Here is a 19396-nt window from a genome sequence, read left to right on the forward strand (position 1 = left end):
ATTTTCCAAAGCCTTCAATCAAACTCGTGGGACTTGAAATTGTGTTAACACTAGCCTTAGTTAATATTAAATGGGAAAAATATTTTTTATCTCGAAGAATTATGTGTGTTGTTCCACTATCTGCAAGGCATATATTATCGCCATTAACCAATGCATTTGATAGATCCATGCCTATATATTATACGCAAAATTCATATTTAAACTTTATGACAATAGAAACTTTAATACAAGGATAGTAAAATATACTTTTAATTCAAATGCAAGTAAAGAAATTTCAGTACAAGCATATCAATAAAATAAACAATAACAAAAATAACAACAAAATACAGACTACTGATGACATGATAAAAGAAAGTAGAGTTTAATTGGTGTGGACATTTTTATCACCAATCAAGTAGTCAATTTTTCGATCACTATCCTCAAAAAAATTTGACATGTCCAGATTTGTGATATCCACTGGCTCATTGAAATCAGTAAAATTCATTTATATCTTTTTCCCCTTTTCCTTTTGTGAGGCTTGATACAGATCAGCCAAGTGTTTAGGCGTACGACAGATACTTTACCAATGCCCTATCATTCCACACCAATAACAAATATTTGCATTTGTCTTTGAAGTTTGTGCTATATTTTTTCCCTTTTCATTATAATCCCTTTTTCTGGGAATATGGTGTGAACCTCTGATTATTAGAATTTGAGGATTGATAACCTTAACGATAATAAGAATGATTTCTTCCACCACCCTATTTGCCATTATAACCATTTCGATTACCAGGACCATATTCATTGTAATTTCGACTACCACGACCATAATCATTACCACACCCACGTCCTCGTCCACGAAGCGAGGCAACGTATGTTTCATGGATCGGTGTCGATTCAGTTAGACAGGACTGATGATTTCTTAACAAAAGCTCGTTATTTTGCTTAACCACAAGTAAATATGATATTAGCTCTGAATATTTTTTAAATCTACGCTCTCGATATTGTTGTTGTAAAAGCACACTTGAGATGTGAAATGTGGTGTATGTTTTTTCCAATAGGAGCTCATCAGTGACAGTATTACCATATAATTTTAGTGTAAAGCTGATTTTAAATAGAGTTGAATTGTATTCAGCCACAGTTTTGAAGTTCTGCAACCTCAGCTCCTGCCAATCGACTCGAGCTTTTGGGAGTATGATAGTTTTCTGATGATCGTATCTTTCTTTCAAAAAAATTCACAAATTCAGTGGATCTCTTTCAGTGAGGTATTTGGTTTTTAGTTCCTCATTAATATAGCGACGAAAGAAAATCATTGTCTTTGCCTTATCTTGTGACGATGTATCATTTTTTTTTTTTTTTTTTTTTTTTTTTTTTGTTGAATTGTGATTCCAAGACCCATAGCATCTAAATGGATCTGAGCATCCAGAATCGAAGATAAATAATTTTTGCCAGAAATGTTAAGAGTCACGAATTCCAACTTTGTCAAGTTTGATATTTTCAGAATAACTAAATGTAATATAAGAACACAATTTTAGCAAAATGTAAAAACAAGCGTATATCATAATAATAAAATTGCATTAAGTAAAATAATAGGAACTATTATAATTTAAGCAATAAAGGCAGTGAAACAAGCCATTAAATCATTAATTGATAAAGGTGGTTAAACCGATCATTAAATAATAAAGGTGAAAATAAATAAAATTTTCTTGAAAGATACCTTGCTACTTATTATATGAGTTGCTTTGTATTGTGTGCCAGCATCAAATGTGAATTACCACTTGCATACATATGTGGGCCACATGTTATAACAATATATATATTTACATTGGTTTCCTCTTTTTATTCAAAAATACATTGACTCAATGAGTCATCAACTTCATCCCTTGATACACCTCACCGAGGCCCAAGATAATAAAAAATAATGTGAAAGCAATCAAAATGGTATTTCTCTCTACAAGTTAGGTCGAGAGTCGACTCGACGAGTCCTAAAACTTCATCCACCAAACCGAGAACTTCATCGGATTCCAAGTAATTCTAAATCATACTTCCAACTCAGGTTTTCAAGTTTTCAATTTTCTGCTCGAGGTATACTGATGACGTAGTAAGTGTCACGTAACTTTGACCGTTTGACTTGTGGGCCATTGTTGTTATTGTAGAATTTTTAAGTAATTTTTGTACCATGTATAATATTGAGCATTACTCAGTAGCCTAGTTGGTAGTGGGGATGGCAACGAGACGAGTTTGGAACGGTTTTGTCTAAACTCGTGCCCGCCCCGTTTATTTATTGACAACTCCAGACCCGCCTCGTACCCGCAATGGCTTGAATTTTCATAATCTATCTCCACCCCGTTGGGAAATGATTTTACCCGTGCCTATCCCGTCCTGTTCTGTTTAGGATTTTATTTATTTATTTTTATTATTTTGGATTTTTTTTTTTTTTTTTGAAAATGTTAAGCAATTTATAAATATGAAATAGTTACATAGGTTTCAACCGGAGCTTGAAAACAACAGGCACAAAAAGAACATTAAAAATAAAGGCCAAATGGCCAAGTGCAAGGAAGTCCGTCCTTGCCATTAGGAAGTTAGTGTTTAGGTTAACCCAAGTTATAAGACACAAATACACACACACATATATATAATATATTTTTAAAAAGCAAAAATATATAAGGCAGGGCAAGAGTTCATCAAAATCCAATCTTGCCTCGTGACCCACGAAGAGTTTCTGTTTTGTACCTATACCAGCCCCTACGATATAAGAAGGGTTCCCATACCCATGATTAACGGAGCCAAGCTACGGCGGGACGGTACAAATTGCCATCTCTAATTGGTCCAAACATTGAGTCCCCATCCATCTAATTTGTCAGGATAAATAATGTGTAATAATAATAATTTAAAAAATTAAAGATGAGCATAAAAAAAAAATTCCTAACAAATCATTATGATATCAAGTATAATTTGCCAATAAAAATAATATTAAAATAAAAAGGTTTGCCCATCAAAAACGTTTTACATAAATTTTTATTTTTATTTTTATTTTTCATGAAGTCCATTTCAAATTATTGGGACAATTCCAGGTTCCCCTGTCTGTAATCTGTGCTGATAGAAAACGCCGGCCATAAGCCGATGATGCTTTGACAAACAACCCTTCAATCTGAACCCCCAGCTTCATGTCGGTAATTGGTTTGGTATTCATTCATAAACCCTAAACCCTAACCAACCTTTCTGGAAACCCAAGAATGCTATCCGCTTCGAAACGTTACAAACAGTTTCTTCAAGGTAAAACCGAGTTGCTCTCACTCAGATTCCAACAAAGTTGGTGTTCGAGTTTCAGAAATCGCAATCTTATCAGAAGACAATCAGATGTGAAACCAATGTGGAGCTTCAATTCTTCTCCTTCACTTCAAATTCATATAAATCATCGGCGAACTGTAAGTTTTAATCTATGATTTTTTTGGGGTTTTTTTGTTGGTCTTTTTTTTCTCAACTTCCATTATTGAAATTCCATGAACAAGTGTGCTTGTAATTGCTCTTCAGTTGTCATTTTTTCCTTCTGCATAGGTCTGATAAAAAACTGAAGAAGAAATAATAGATTCACATGTTCTCTATATGCCATTTCACGAACTGTTATTTATGGCTTATAATTTTGCTGTTTGTTTCATTGCGATAATTAGCGAAGGTGGATTTACCTTATCTTCATATATATATATATATATATATATATATATATATATATTTGATGGCTTAAATTCTCAATACTAATTGTGTCTGTGAATTACCAATGTTCTAAATTGTACCAGCCAAGCTTGAACAACATTGAGCTTTGTTTGATTAGGCTTGTGAAGGATTCAGTAAGGCGTTTTGCGAGTCCTATGATTCCTTAACAAAATTATTGAAAAATAATAAAATACCAATAGGTTAAGCTTTTACAAGAAGAACTAAGAACAGTACACGCATCAAAAGGGGCATGCCCTTTTAACCCCCAAAACCATCAAGTAAACAAAAATTAAAATGGTGCGCAAACCCAACAAATGAACACAAGCAGAACAATTACAAGATGAAAGCTCCACAAGAATAGAACTGCTTCGACAACCACATTTTTCCAGTTACTCCACAAGAGTCTAGACCATATACTCTTATCTGATTTTTTATCATTTTTTACAAAAGCAGAGCTGGAAACAGCGCCAGAAGCAAATCAAATAGTAATACAAATCATCACAGATAGAATCTGAAAGGGGCTGCAATAGAGGCCAATGGATATAATTCTCAAAGTTCACAGGTACAAATGGTTGTCCTCAAATTACAGATCTTCCGAACCAAGCAACCAATAGAGGAACAATAGAATTGATATATATCAGGGTCTGCATACGTAGACAATCTTCATTAAATTGATAATCACAGGCTATGAAAACTCAACAGATAATTGGAAAAACTCCAACATAATAATGATAATAATAATAATACTAGCATTTTAAGGTTAGTAACTAAATAGGTTTCTAGAGCACATCAAAATTGTAAAATTTACTTTAAAAAATATCTGAGTGTTTGATTTTGGTGCAGAAATGAATGTTAAATTTACGTAATGAACTTAGTTTACTTAGCCTTGTGTTATGTCAAACCTATATTCGGAGCTTTAGATGAGGCCGGGTGAGTTTGGACCAAACTCAAGCTCGATCAAGTTCAGCTGACCAGAGCTTAGAACCCCAACTCTAGACCAGGCATCGCTTGTTTGCCCCCTTTTCACTTTGCAAATTATGTTTCTAAGGTCTGTTGGTGATTCATATTTTCAATGTATCCTTTGTTTCAGTGAAATTTTAGTAATGAATTCTATAAACCTCGGTATTCAACTATGCTTGTCTTCTATATGAGATAATAATGGGATCGTATTTTCAGTTATTGTACTTTGGATAACTCATTATTAATGACTGACATTTTCTAATACAGAGTTATATTACATCCATCCCACTTGACGTCTCCAGGATCTGGCCATTCTTTGCTGCCATTGTAAATAGGTTCGTTGGCAACTATCAATCATTGGCAACACAAGCCTCTCCTTCTGAAGAGAGAATAGCAGATGACATCTTGAATCAAATTCTTTCTGCTATAGAGAAGGATCCGCTCTCTAGTAGAGAAATTTGTACAACTTACATTGAGAAGCTGACCAGATCCAAAAATCTTTCAGCTGCTGCAAAGCTACTGCAGTCCTTGCGTGATAAACACATCTTCCTTAGCCATAATGCATATAATCTCCTTTTGGCAGCAGCAGGTAAAGAGAATGACGATGAACTTATTTCTCAAATTTTCAGAGATTTGTTGGTGTTATGCAATTCCATGAGTTCAGTCTCTTATTCTTGTCTTGCCAAGGCTTTTACAAACACAGTTGACCATGTTTTGCTACTTAGATTTGTCGAAGAAGTATCAGAATTAACCTTTCCAAGTAGTGCAACAGTTCTGAACAGGATTATCTTTGCATTTGCTGAATGTGGGCAGATTGATAAGGCCTTGTTGATATTTGATCATATGAAAAGTCTGAAATGCAAACCGGAGTTGGTCACATATAATACTGTTATAGAGATCTTGGGTTGTGTTGGTCGTGTAGATGAAATGCTCCATGAGTTTGGCTCAATGAAAGAGGCCAACATCAAGCCGGATATCATTTCTTTCAATACCTTAATAAACAGCATGCGAAAGGTTGGAAGATTCGATCTGTGCTCAGTATTTTTCAAAGAAATGAGAGAGAGGGGACTTGAACCAGATTTGCGAACGTACACTGCATTGATTGAGAGCTTTGGCCGATCAGGGAAAGTTGAGGAATCACTGAGACTCTTTGATGAGATGAAGCAGAGGCATATTCACCCATCAATTTATATTTACCGATCACTGATTGGTAACTTAAAGAAGATGGGGAAGTTGGAGTTAGCCATGACTTTGTCAGAGGAGATGAATAAGTGTCCTTCAGATCTTGTTGGCCCAAAGGATTTCAAAAGGAAAAACAGATAGTTTAGCACTTAAAAGTGGAGGTTTTGAATTCCAGGTGATTCTAAGATCTTGTGCATCAATTTGCTCGAGTAGGGATTGTTGTTGAAGTTCCCTTCATTCATTGCACTTGATGTTAGTACTTAATTTCTGCTGTCCACACTCCATCAGTCTGCTATTCAAAATCAAAATCTTCATCAGCATCTTCCAAATAACTGTTGGTAAAGTACCCGATTTCACCATCATATTTTCTTAAATGATTTGTAGTCTGGGAACTAAACCTAAATTAAAAAATAGAAAATAAAAATTTACCAAGGTACTTTTAAACTTTTCTTAGCACTACTAAATCAGATTCAGTGGTATCATGCTAATGATGGAATATTTGATTCCATCAGCATTTAATCTTACTTTTAAGACACTGGTAAACCGCAGAGACATGTTTTAACAAATGCAGAAGCAATCCAGAAGTTTGTTCACAGATTGTCAACATCCTCCTGTATTTGTTGAAGCTTCCAAAATGATTATCTGCAGGACAGCAGGAGCAGCGCACCATGCAAGAGGATCTTGGTATTAAAGATATTGGCTTTAAGTTTTATCTTACAGTAAATATATGAAGCTTTTCGTTGGTCGTTGTGGTTCTGGTATACCTTGCCCCTCTATTCAGCTTGGTGGTACTGGTAAATAGGTAAATGGCGGAGATTTGTGTTGCTTGCAGATGTTGATTTGTCATGCAAAACCAAGGTTGTATTCCATATTAGATGCTGTTCGAAATCTGCACGTGACTTGGATCATTAAATCATTCGAGTCTTTCGATGTGAATCTCGCACTGTAGCTGATGATTGGTATTTTTTGAGAGTTGTATTGGTGGGGGTAAAGGACTCGTGTATTTTGGTTGGTGAATTGGTGGGTAATCTCACACATGGTTCATACTCTTGATTAGGAAATTACAGAACCCTAAGGTCCCTTGTTCTTTTTCTTGTTTCTCATGTTGCATCGACAATCAACATGTTAGGTTGCTTTTCTAATATTGTATTGCAGTACACTATACACTTCGATTACAATCAATCATGAATGACTGAATACCAAATAATTATAGAAGTCCCACTTGGTAAGACCCGTCATATTAGTATCCGTGTCTCTTTGTTTGTTTAAATGTAATGCAAGTAATACAGATATCTTTGCCTGGTTGATATATCAAATCTGCTAAGGTGGTAATGTAATACTCCGTATTTGGTTTCACACTTCAGATAAACTAGGATTATAGTATACAACACACTCCATATATCATGAAGCTAACTGCAACTCTATGTAGACAGTAATTCTACATTCTTGGCCTTGCATCGCTTGGATGCCTAGTCTGCTTTAGTTTTCACAGAACTTAACAGATAACCGAAAAACATGAAAGTTTGAGGATTCACGGTGTTCATTTGGGGGACAATTTTCTTTCAAAATACTGTTATAAGGTTTCAATTCAAAAACAATCTTAGTATTTGTATGATGCAGAATTCTAATGCTTATACTAAAGATATACGCTTATAAAATGCACATAAAGAAAGGGCCATTATCTGGTATCACACGGAGTGATGAGAGCGAAAAATTGCACGTAAACAGTAAACAGCCACAAAAAAACTCATCATCATCATCATTATCCTTGTCTATATCCCATATGGGAAACAAGCACCACAAACCTATCTCTGAAAATTCCGAGATTAAATATTGAAGATATCAAGGTAAAGAGCCGTGAAAACATAATCTTAAATCGAGAACAAAAGTTGCTTTGCTTTGTCTATAGTGGAATTCATCAGAAGTGGAAGCAATTCTGGTGAAGTATGTAATGTCTCAGATTCGACTCGAGTCCCTTCCAAAAACGAATCGCCTTCCCCAGTCAGATATCACCAACATCCTTGTGCGCCAGCTGACAAGTTTGCTGAATGCCAAGAGAACAATACATTTGAGTGTAAAATATATTACAAAGTAGCATAGACATGGAAAAACACCAACCTGACAATAATAGAGGCAACAATAAATGCAGGTGTATATGAGAATATTACCTAGCATACACTGAATACCAGAGCCACTGAGTGCTATGACCAATTGAAATCCAATCCCCAGGAAGTTGTGCTGCAGTTTGTTCTCCACCCAATGGAGCAAATTGCCCGAAATGCTTGTACCTTGCATCATCAAACAATGACAAGTTCAGTCAAGATAGAACTTCTGGGAATCAGATTCTGGAGTTAATGGTTTAACCAACTTTGCAGTTGAGTTTACAAGGAAACAATTACTGAAAAATCAATTTAAATGGATCTGCTGGTATGACGAACGGAAAACAACATCTGACTAAAAGTTTAGAGACTTGTAAGGTCTTTTTCCATTATTCGGTGTTGGGAAATCGAGAAATCTAACCAAAGGCCGTAACCTAGTGGTATCTCGTCGTCTAACCAAATTGCATTTGTCTCAAGGCAGTTTCACCTCTGACAGCAGTTGAAGTTGCAAATCATTCTCATCACAATTTACAGAATGAAAAATAATCTTAGGGTTTTAAATATCGGTTTTTGAAGTGAAATGAAATATGTCCGTACCTAAATGGATGGAACCGATGGCGTCCTGCTCCCCTGAACCTTAATGGACCTTCAGGATTATTTTCACACTCTTCCATGCGATTAAAGCAGTTGGCAAGGTAAGAACCTTGTTGAGCTGCTACCTAAAATATCATATAGCCAGAGAAAGATTGCAGAACAATTCAGCAAAAGGGAATCAATATAAATCAGCAAAAGGGAATCAATACAAGTTTACCTGTGCTGTTGCAGGCAGATTTTTCATCTGGGAGTCCACTTCAGAAAGAGCTAATTTGAACCTTTCAATGTCTAGTTTTATGGACTCGTTTTGGGCATTTCCATTCGAATTCTTCAGTAAATCAACAATATTTTTTAACTGCTTCTTTTTCAAATAGAGCTCCACTTGGGGATACCTTTCACAGACATCATTAATCACATATTTGAAATCATTCACATTTAAGGTGCCAGATTGATTCTTGTCAGCCTTGCTAAATATCGCTGCAACGTCTTCCTGTTAAGACAGGAGAAAGTCAAGACTTGACACGTTAATGCAGCCAACCATACTTACCGAATAAAAAAATTGTAGAGAAATCTTGCAACCCTTTAAAACAAGCTATTCTGTGTTCAATGTTGTTCACTATGGAATGTCTTGTGCATTCTGAAAGTAGGACGAGTACAAGGACATTGGGCACTACTATCTTCAGTTTTCCAAAGAAAAAAACAAATGATTTAGAGTCCCTTCGTGAGATGCAGATAGCTGATTACTATGATCTGTCAAACTTCATCACTAAATATTACGTAGTAGTACTGAATTTAAAGGGGCCATTGTGCAACTGTGGTGAAATGGAAACATAGCATTCATGTAGCCCGAGTAATTGGGAAAAGGCTTGGTGGTGGTTGTTGCTGCATTGTGCGACTGTGGTTTAACTAGCCCAGGTAAGTTCTCCAAAACTTTATCACAACGGGAAAGAGTGGATAATAACCGTTTTAACACAAAATTATATGGCAATGTAAAAGTGTGTCAGCCCTCTTCTTATGATCTAGCTCTGTTTTTCAGAAAACAACAAAAAAAAAAAAATCAAATAAAGATCTGAAATATGTTTTTCTATGGAAGAGCTGCATCAAAATCAGACATGAAAATGCATCATTAATTAAATAAAAGAGGAATATGCTAAGCATATAATATTCAAGAAGAATACTGATTAGTGCCTACGAATAGAAATTCATGAAAAAACCAGACGATGCATACCATGATTTTTCGTTGATTTATTGTGGCACAATCACCTAGAGCATATATGCTATCGCATCCTTCCACCCTCAGCCATTCATCAGTAGCTAAAACGCGCCTATTAGTCTGTACTCAAAGAAATAGAAGTTTGTTTGTATTAATGAGGGTTCATAGAAGGTCAACATATGCCATGGTACGAAAGTGACAACTAGTTCAGCAAAATATGTTTGTATTAATGAGGGTTCATAGAAGGTCAACATATGCCATGGTAGGAAAGTGACAACTAGTTCAGCAAAATATGCATATATGGCAACAAAGAAAAAGCCAATTACATAACAGCATAGGTTCAGATCAACTAACCTGACCAATTTGATTCATAAAATCCATAATGATGGGGCGAGTCCCAATACCAGTTGACCAGACAACCATTCCATATGGTACAGATTGAGTTTCACCAGTTTTCATTAGTTTAGTCGAAATTTCATTATCAGTAACTTTTACAACCATTGACCCGGTTTTCAAATCAATACCATCTCTTTGGAATTTTTCTTCAGCAAAAGCAGTTATTCTTTTGTCAAACCTGCATAGACCAAGCACGTAACAACAAATTGGACGAAGAATAGAAAGGAGCAAGGACATCATCCAAACAATAGAGACTCCATAACAATCACTTGGGATAAATTCAAACTTTCAAACTATGGATAGTAGACCATTCAAACTACACAGAATGTCCTTTCACAATTATTGATTTAACTATCATTTAAGACTTTATACTCTGTAGGTTTACTTTAATTTGGCATTTGACTTGGGATTTGGTTAAGTTGAATGAATTTCTAAAAGTGATTAAAGTAAGCTTCAAACATCAGAACTAAGATGACTTCCTAAAATTCAGAGTTAAAATTAAAGGCAAAGGGAGAGCACTTACGGTACAAATACGCATTTATCACACTTCTGTTTCCATAATAGAGTGCTACGTATTGTCCAAACCAAGTTTAAAATAAGCCCAGTTCACAGGGACTTGAGTTATTCTAGTAAAATGTATGCAGAGAGAGAAGGAAAATTGTGAATTTTTTTGGAGCAAACAAAGCATAGCATAGCGTCAAGGAAGTGTGATATGTCTACAGTAGGCTAAAGATTTTATAACATAGAATGGCATTAAGGTATCAACTACTGAGTATCATTGAACAAACATTAAGTAACAATTACAAACGCTAGCATTAAAGAAACGGAGAGTGTATGATTGTTGGAGCATTGTAAAGTTACTGAAACCTCTTAAAGTGACAAAATTGTTCATGAACATGTTGATGTGCACACGACCCAACATGACAATCAGAACTGCGACCAGTAGATAAGTAATGTCTAGCTTGTTTAAACATAAATCCAGTTTCATACATGGTTAGAACAACTTGATAAACCATACATCATATCAAGTTTGAGAAGAAAAGAGGGATGAAATATAATTTAGAAAGAGACAGGCTATATTCTAGTAAAAGCAATCTCCCTTACATGTTCAATATGTGATCGCCTGCCTCAAGAAGTGTTATTTTCACATGGTCCTTGACAGTAGGATATAAGTGAGATATATCTTCAACAACAAAGTCATGAAGCTCTGCTGCGAATTCTACACCTGTTGGACCACCACCGACAACTACAAAATGCAGAAGTCTTTTCCTCTCTTCTTCACTCACACTTGGAAGGCTCGCCCTTTCGAAACAGTCAATTACTGTCCTCCGTATCCTCTGAGCATCTTCTACTTCCTGAATAAAGAATCACTTCTCCTTTAGTGGTATTGGCAGACAGCAAACATAGTGAACTGCCTAGTATAAACTATTACAGAATACAGATATAAAAAATTAATAAAATTTCTAAAGATTTCCTTGTTCGCTTGTACCCCGAGAAACTATTCAAAAGCAATTATATTAATATGAAATGATGGAGGGATACAAACATGGAAGCTGAGTCAAGTTACCTTCAAAAAATGGCAATTCTCAACGACACCAGGAGTATTGAATGTATTCGAACGGGCTCCCATGGCTACCACCAGGTAATCATATTCTATGGAGAATTCTTCTTTCCCACCCAAATTGGTATCTTGAGTCGATTGACAATAGACCCTTTTGTTTACCGCATCAATTTTGAGACATTCAGCTTCTCTGAATTGAACATCAAAATCTTTCTGCCATGAGAGAAAGGAATGTCTGAGTCAATAGTATCATCAGATGGTCATGTTATATTATACAGAATAGGTAGATAAAATATTTTAAGGTACTTGTAAATCATATAAAACTAGTTGCAACTTACATTTTCCAAGACTTCGCTGCAATACAAACATGTAGCAACAGATGAAGTGGCACTATTTCTACATGTTGAATTCATGTCATCTCTTTCTTTTTCAGTTTGCAGTTTATTGTCAAGTGAAATGTAGAATGACCAATTCCATCCTTCAACCTATGGAATTTTCTAAATAGACCGTGTTTTGGACACACCATGCAGCAAACTAATCTTAAAATAATGAATAATAAAACCAGTTATATTCATCACAATGAATTGGAGTACAAGGCTTTTACGAGTAAATGTAGGCCAAAAAGAATTCCATGAGATACCATGCAAGTGTTAGTCTGTTTAGTGTATCCACTTAGAGTGTAATTTGCTATTTGATATTTAATTTTCACAATCGCGTTTTGACAAAAGTTCATTACCTCAATAGATCCTTCTAACTTTGAGGCACACAGGTAATATGCCAGGCAGTATGTACAAATATCCAACAGATATTTAAAAATATAAAATAAAAAACAGTTTATTTAATATATTACTGTATCTCATACTGTCATCATCTTGCAAGTTTCCAAGTTTAAACATTATTTTCACTAAAACGATTCCACCACATTATTTTAACTGTTTCCTTCTTAAGATTACTAGACATGAAAATGTTCTCTCAGCTTTCTCATCCAAGAAATTCAGAATTGAGCCCAAAATAACGTTAACATACTGTCTAATACAAAACAGATAGCTTGATATCACTTTTGTAATATTATGCAACTGTGGCAAAAATGTAGGGGTAGTAAGCACAAATGGTTTAGGATACAGTACGTAGTATATGAGTACCTTCTTGACAATATTGCGAATTGGTTCAACGATGCTGCGTGCTTCTACTGTGCCATTTGTAACACTTGGTAACAAAGGAGTAAACGCAAAATAATTACGAGGTGACACCACCTGAACATCATACGAGGGATTCTTCAAACTTTTCAGAAAACTTGTGCCAGCCCAACCAGTTCCAAGTACTACCACCCTCTTCTTCTTGAAATCACCTTGGAATGCACCAGCAGAGACACTGTGGGAAGGCTTGGCATCAGAAAAGGCCACTAGACCTCCACTACTGCAAAATCAAAGCCAAAAATTATAACTTCCAGAGATGAAAAAGAAATAAAATAATTACTAAAACAGAGGAATGCAACATAAGGAGGGAAAAAATTAATCATAAATCTAAACATAACGTCACAACAGGAGGAGAAGATATTCCAGTTAATAAACCAGAAACAAGCATCAAAGTACAGTCCTTGATAAAAGATAGGACATGGCAAATATAAATGGCACCCATCAACATGTCTGCTGTAATAAAATGTTTGAAACTTCACATAAATTACATGGACAATGTCAACTTGGTTCATCAAATACACTGAGATGCATGCATTGGTTAAAAAATTTAATACCACATTCGTCTCTACCTTGTCATGGTCACTGATCTTTCAATAGACCAATTCTCTTCACAGTCAAATTGCTCCATATTGAACAGCATTCATGAGTAAGGATTCGATTGAAATACTGAAGAAGTTGTTTAAAAAAACGTAAATGTCCAGATTTTTTCCATTTTAACATTTACATAAAGAGTCTCTGTATACATCACAAAATCGGCCAAATTTGCCTCATCTAAGATTATTTATATCCAAAGCCAAATTTCTTTGAACCTATAGGGATCTAGGAAGACCAGGAGAAAACTAAAAATGGATAAACAGGGTGGAGGAGTCCCTTAAAAAAAAGGGAGTTTTTTTTCCCAGTAAATAGAAAGAAAAAATAAAATTTGCATTACCTACTTTTAGCATTTCCTATATAAGAACCCTTGAAATAATATTTTATGGGATTTAATTGGGTCAAATTTCGATTTCATCATAAAAAAAAGTCAAAACATCATATAGGAGACGCCACCATAATCACCCAGATTGATAGAAAGGAGACCACCGTGTCATCCCAAAAAAGCATTTTCGTAAAATAACCAAGTAGATACCATAAGTAAGAACATGTCCCTGGTCTAATTAACACATGAAAGTTAATAAACTTAATTAGTACCCAAACATCCACCAACTCTAAATCAAAAGAATAATTAGGTTACTCATCCATGTTATGGGCGATTTTCTTCTTTCATTACTAAAATTTCTTTGCTGAGTGTGAAATTGGGGTAGACTTGTACCCTCATGGTTATTAAACAACTTCAAGCCATATAACACATCCTAGTCCAGGATCAATAGTCTATACTGCACTTAAATCATAGGTATAACAAAGTAGCCAGACGCAACAAATATATGAACTAGTTGGAGAGGCATAATATATTAATACATTAAAGACATAATTATAGTGTCTACTTTAAAAGGGCACAGTTAAGTAAACAGAATGTTTAACATTGAATTTGGATGTTTTCTATTCTTAAATAACTAAAAGATTACTGAACATTGCTCTGTACCATGAAATCACATTCTTATAGATGTCTCTGGGATATCACTGGTTGAAAGAGTAAAAATTCCAACCAAATTACTAATACACAATCCCGTTACAAAGGAAGTATGAACAGAAGTACCTATTAGATCAATATATTGTGAATGCAAATAAAAGAGATTTAAAAAAATGTCTGTGGATTCAGTTTCATCAACTGACAAAAAACAAATTCAAAAAACAAATTCACCTGAAAAAAAAAAAAAAAAATAAAAAAAAAAAAAAAAAAAAAAAAAAAAAAAAAAGAAGAAGATGATCGTACAAAAAATTCAGAATCATCAATAGTAACAATGTGCGGGGTTGGGCAAAGGATTCTTCTAATTTTACCCATTACAGTTACAATAAGTTCTGCCACATTGTCAAGTGTAATTTAGGCAGAACTTACTAAACTATAGCAATCCCAATTAAATCATACGAATATAAACTTATCAAAAAAAAAAAAAAAAATCATACCATTAATAAACAGTAAAGTACAAGAAGATTGAACAGTTACGTATAAAAAAATTAATAAACATTAAAAAAATAAAATTCAATCCAAATCTAAGTTTATAAATCTGTGACAAATAAGTTATTTTTTACATACGGTTTCCATTCATAAAAAGCTCCAAAAGACAAATTTAAGAAAAATGAACACACAAAATATGAAGGGATGGTAGTATCTATTAGACAAGACAAAATTAAAAATATAAAAACAAATAACAAAAGACAAATAACAAATAACAAATAACAAAAAAACAAAAACAAATAACATGTAGAAAATAATGTAAATGAAATTTAGGACCTGATTGTGAAGAGAACAAGAAGTTTAGAGATTGAAGGATGGTCATGGAAAGCCCGAGAGGCTCTGTGGAAGAAGGTGTACCCGTGCATTGTGTAAACCCTAATTTTCTCTCTCTCTGACAGAGAGAGAAACAAGGAAAGTCTGAAATGGCAATAACAGATTTCTTCTCCTTTTTTCCCTGTGTGTAACTCTCACGTAATAAGCACTCCCTTTTATGATTTTCATTGGATTGTTAAGCATGGAAATCAGGACACGTGTCGTCTTTTGATATGATGATCTCCTTCTTCTTAGGAATGTTTTAAACAGCGGTATGATTTTACAGTACAGCGCTCGGATTGGTCGCTGGCCGTTGATTGTTTCTCTTACAACTGAAAGTCTAATAATCTAACGGTTTTGATGCAAATGCAAGTGCTCTGTGGGACCCACCGTGGGTGCCATACCACTACTGTCACTTAATTCATGTCACGGTGACCTTTTTTGTAGGTCCCATTAGTGTGATTTACGGAGATCCGACTCTGATAAAGGAGGCTGTGACCATTGAACCGAAAGTTGCTGGTGAGGCTAGACTGGCTCGCAGCGTAGTACCATGATGGAAGGTGTGATATTCCTAATTTATTATACGGTGTTGGCTTTTGAATAATCCTCTATTTTTTTTATCATTGCGTAAAGCCCAAGTTTGGGCTCTCACAGTGCGCTGGGTGCAGTCCATGGGCTAAAAAGTGGGTCACGTGAACGAATCAGGATTCTTTCTGGTATACACTGTTAGGACGTTTCGTCCTTTCCTCTCTTCCAAATTTGTTAGCAACCCATCTGAACTTACAAATACGGTCCACTTTACTTTCTTCTCTCCCAAAATAAGCATGCTTTTATTTGTTTTCAAAACAAATCAGAACTCTATTTCTTCATTCTTTTATTTTCATAAATTTCTGGTCATTTTATTTCAATTAACAAAGCAAGCACAGAGCCAGCAAGTATTATTTTCAAATTTTATATTTTATTTCCAAACAAAGTGTATACTTTTTCTTTTTGAAGAAATCAATGGCAGAAAAAGAAAAAAATAATTACTAAGGAAGGGAGATAAGTGGGCGATTCCCATAAAAAGGAAATTAATCCTTTATTTATTTGTTTGGTTCTTGTATAAATAGTTTGAGCCTAAAATAGATACAAAGATTTGCAGGGTAATTTCAAATATGTTTTGGAGTGTCATGGTTTTTTTGTTTAATTATTTGTGTACTTTTAAGTTTTTTTATTATGCAAATACTTTTGCACATAGCATCCCAATTAAGCACTTTGTAATTTAAGTCGACGTAGGTTGTATACAACATCCCAACATAATCCTACTTTATGATAATCATTGATTCTAATCAAAGAAACACTAGTTCAAATTATAATCTACTTAACATCTTAACAAATCCCAACTAATACATAGATCCCAAGTACTACGTACAAAATCCTACTTAACAAAATTCCAAATAATACGTACTTTGTTTCGTGTTTATGTTATAAGATGGAGAGAGGAACACCAACACAGGAATTATGAATCAATGAACCAATAATTTTCAGACACTGAAAATTGACTGTTATCACAGTAATTAAAGTTGAACCACATAAACAACATGAATTTGGAATGAGCTAACAATTATTCAGACGAACGGAACAAATTTGACGATAATCAAATGAATTTAACTGGAATTCCCAAAATATAATACTAGAGACCAAGTAGAGAGATGAAGACAAAACAAACACAAAGCAAACTTCTTCAATGGTTCGACATAGAACACATAATTGAGAATTAAATTATATTAAATCGGACCCACCTTGTCTATTAAAATAACTTATACCATATTTTAAAAATAATGTTTAAAGTTTTTATATATATGAAATATAATTTAAAGGTGCGGTAAAAATTTAGTTAATTATTATTATTATTATATTTTATTTTATTTTATTATTATTATTTTTTTTTTTTTTGACGAAACATTTTCATAGCCACTTAATTGACAAGAGATGGAACCCGTCACTGAATAGATTTTGCACCATGTGAACAACATTCTTCTCCACATTCATTTCTACTATTTAATTGTTTAAAAAAAAAAATCATTTAAAGGTAAGTGGTGTCAAATCCGATGTCATGTCAGGCATCTCCCAAATGAGCTCATTTGGGAGGTGTTCGAGTCTACAACCAGTACAGAAGAGTATTGAAAGCTAGAGTGGAGAAGATTATTAGAGGAATTCAATATTGGATTAGATTGAAGGGCCGTTACAATAGTTGAGATCTACATGAATTAAGTAAGCATATGTTTATTGTATATCATATTTTTGTCATAAAATACTTCATATACCAACAAAAAATCAGACTATAATATTAAATTAAAAAATTAATTTTAAACTAAGATATTTTAAATTATATTTTGAGGGTGAGACGGCCCAAGTTTTTCAACCCGGTGCGTCAGTGATGAACTGAAAGATGACCCGAAAATGGATCCAAAATGCGGAAGCAAAAGACAAAACAACGGTCTTAAGAGATACCACGCATCTCTAAGACACCAATGTGACACTCAATGAGGTCACGGAACCCAAAGGAAACAAATGCAGAAACAACATTTCAATAACGGACAAGAATGCACCTAGGGGCAAAATCGTCATTTCCAGTTCAAAAGTGGGTGTCACCGAGCACACCATTGGAAAGACAACAAAAAATCAATGAACTTAGACTCAAAATCACTTGATTCGAAGTCCGGATGAAGAAGATATGGCTAACGGAAGAAGAAAGGGCAAAACAGTCAAAAAGGTGACAACCAAGAACATCTAACCGGTTACCAAGCCTTCCTAACTGGTTAGGAGACCAAAAATTTTGACCAAAACACTGCCCATGCACATGTAACCGGTTACGAAGCCCCTTCTAACCGTTTACATGTGAAGGAGGCAGAATGGACAGCCCAAAAACCTGGCAGCAGGGGTTTTTTCGAAAAAAATAGAAAATTGAGGACTTAGATGACATTTTCTGGAAAAACACAAAGAAGAAACCCCCCTCAAAATCGAGTTTTTTTACGTCACTAATGAGAAAAATTGAAAAATACGCACTATGAAATGCCTAAAATACCCTCCCAAGAAAACTGGTCCAGATGGTCCAAAAAGCTGCTAAATGGGAAAACAGAAGCTGAACTTCAGGATCGATTTCCGATGCCAAGACGACATTTTCTGGAAAAATACGAAGAAGAAACCCCCCCTAAAATCACATTTTCTAAGTGACCATGTGAAGAACAGAATTTATTTCCCAAAGAAAATTTCCAAAATATCCTTAGGTCAGAATATGCAACAAAAGTAAAAAATGAATCCGTAGGAGGCTCATTTCACCAAAGAAGAAGCTTTGCCCGGAAACGACCATGCATGCAAACGTAAATTACCTAGTAAGATGTGCTACAATGGTCCATGGCCCAAAAATATGGCCAATACAAAATATGACCCCCCAATAGCCAAAATGCCAAAAACGAAGTTTGGAACGAAAACTTAGAATTTAAAATCATGAGATGGTTTCAAAATGCCATTTGGCCCTTGGCCACACTTCATACATGGTGAATGAATGTTAATGGAAGAATCAAAATGGAATTCCCACACCCAATGCAAACATGGTGAAGCAAAAACTCAATATTTTTTAATACTTTCATAATATTCCATGAGGCCAAAAATTACATAGGATACAAATTACATGTCATTGGTCTCTGGCCTCATCTCATACATGTCAAATACATCGTAAAGAGTGTACTCATGTACACATTACATATAAGGAATCAAATGTACACATGTTGACATATAAGACTACAATTGGCATTCCAAGCCAACCTTCACAAAAATGAAAGTCTCCAAGTCCACAAACCATCTAAGCATAATAAAGGCCTCAACTTTGATTCTTGTACCTGAAATATGCCCCAGTATCGTAGGGGTGAGTAACATAAAGCTACTCATAGGAAATGAGCATGCATCAACTTATGTTTTACAAGTTTGCATGATTTAATTATTGTGGTTCATTCCACCTAACGTCTATGTCAAAGGTAAGACTCATGGAGCATCCTAGCTACCTAAGATCATTTCTATCATCAATCACCTCATTCA

The 19396-nt window shown here is 34.7% G+C and overlaps 2 protein-coding genes across 6 annotated transcripts; one reads left to right on the forward strand and one right to left on the reverse strand.

The window, feature by feature from the left end:
* The first annotated feature begins 2992 nt into the window (after window positions 1–2992).
* On the forward strand, window positions 2993–7053 carry LOC132308054 (pentatricopeptide repeat-containing protein At1g11900). Of its 5 annotated transcripts, none has more exons than XM_059806010.1 (3): window positions 2993–3407; window positions 4921–6010; window positions 6489–7053. In XM_059806010.1, the coding sequence occupies exons 1-2, from the start codon at window positions 3216–3218 to the stop codon at window positions 5974–5976; spliced, it is 1248 nt and encodes a 415-aa protein (XP_059661993.1). In that variant the 5' UTR covers window positions 2993–3215; the 3' UTR covers window positions 5977–6010; window positions 6489–7053. The 5 variants fall into 5 exon arrangements, 3 of the variants coding, with proteins under 3 accessions (XP_059661993.1, XP_059661992.1, XP_059661991.1); XR_009482367.1 differs by having other exon boundaries at window positions 2994–3407; window positions 4921–6173; window positions 6484–7053; XR_009482368.1 differs by having other exon boundaries at window positions 2994–3407; window positions 4921–6173.
* Window positions 7054–7563: 510 nt separating this feature from the next.
* Window positions 7564–15462, reverse strand: LOC132308055 (external alternative NAD(P)H-ubiquinone oxidoreductase B3, mitochondrial-like). Its single transcript, XM_059806011.1, has 10 exons — window positions 15284–15462; window positions 12841–13114; window positions 11705–11911; window positions 11242–11492; window positions 10096–10315; window positions 9757–9861; window positions 8746–9018; window positions 8532–8653; window positions 8004–8123; window positions 7564–7879 (listed from the first exon to the last, which is right to left on the reverse strand). The coding sequence occupies exons 1-10, from the start codon at window positions 15370–15372 to the stop codon at window positions 7792–7794; spliced, it is 1749 nt and encodes a 582-aa protein (XP_059661994.1). The 5' UTR covers window positions 15373–15462; the 3' UTR covers window positions 7564–7791.
* Window positions 15463–19396: the final 3934 nt, after the last annotated feature.

This window comes from Cornus florida, unplaced genomic scaffold (assembly GCF_030987335.1).
Source record: "Cornus florida cultivar Cherokee Brave unplaced genomic scaffold, ASM3098733v1 CherokeeBrave_3.0.0_Hap2_Chr05, whole genome shotgun sequence".
Classification (NCBI taxonomy): domain Eukaryota; kingdom Viridiplantae; phylum Streptophyta; class Magnoliopsida; order Cornales; family Cornaceae; genus Cornus; species Cornus florida.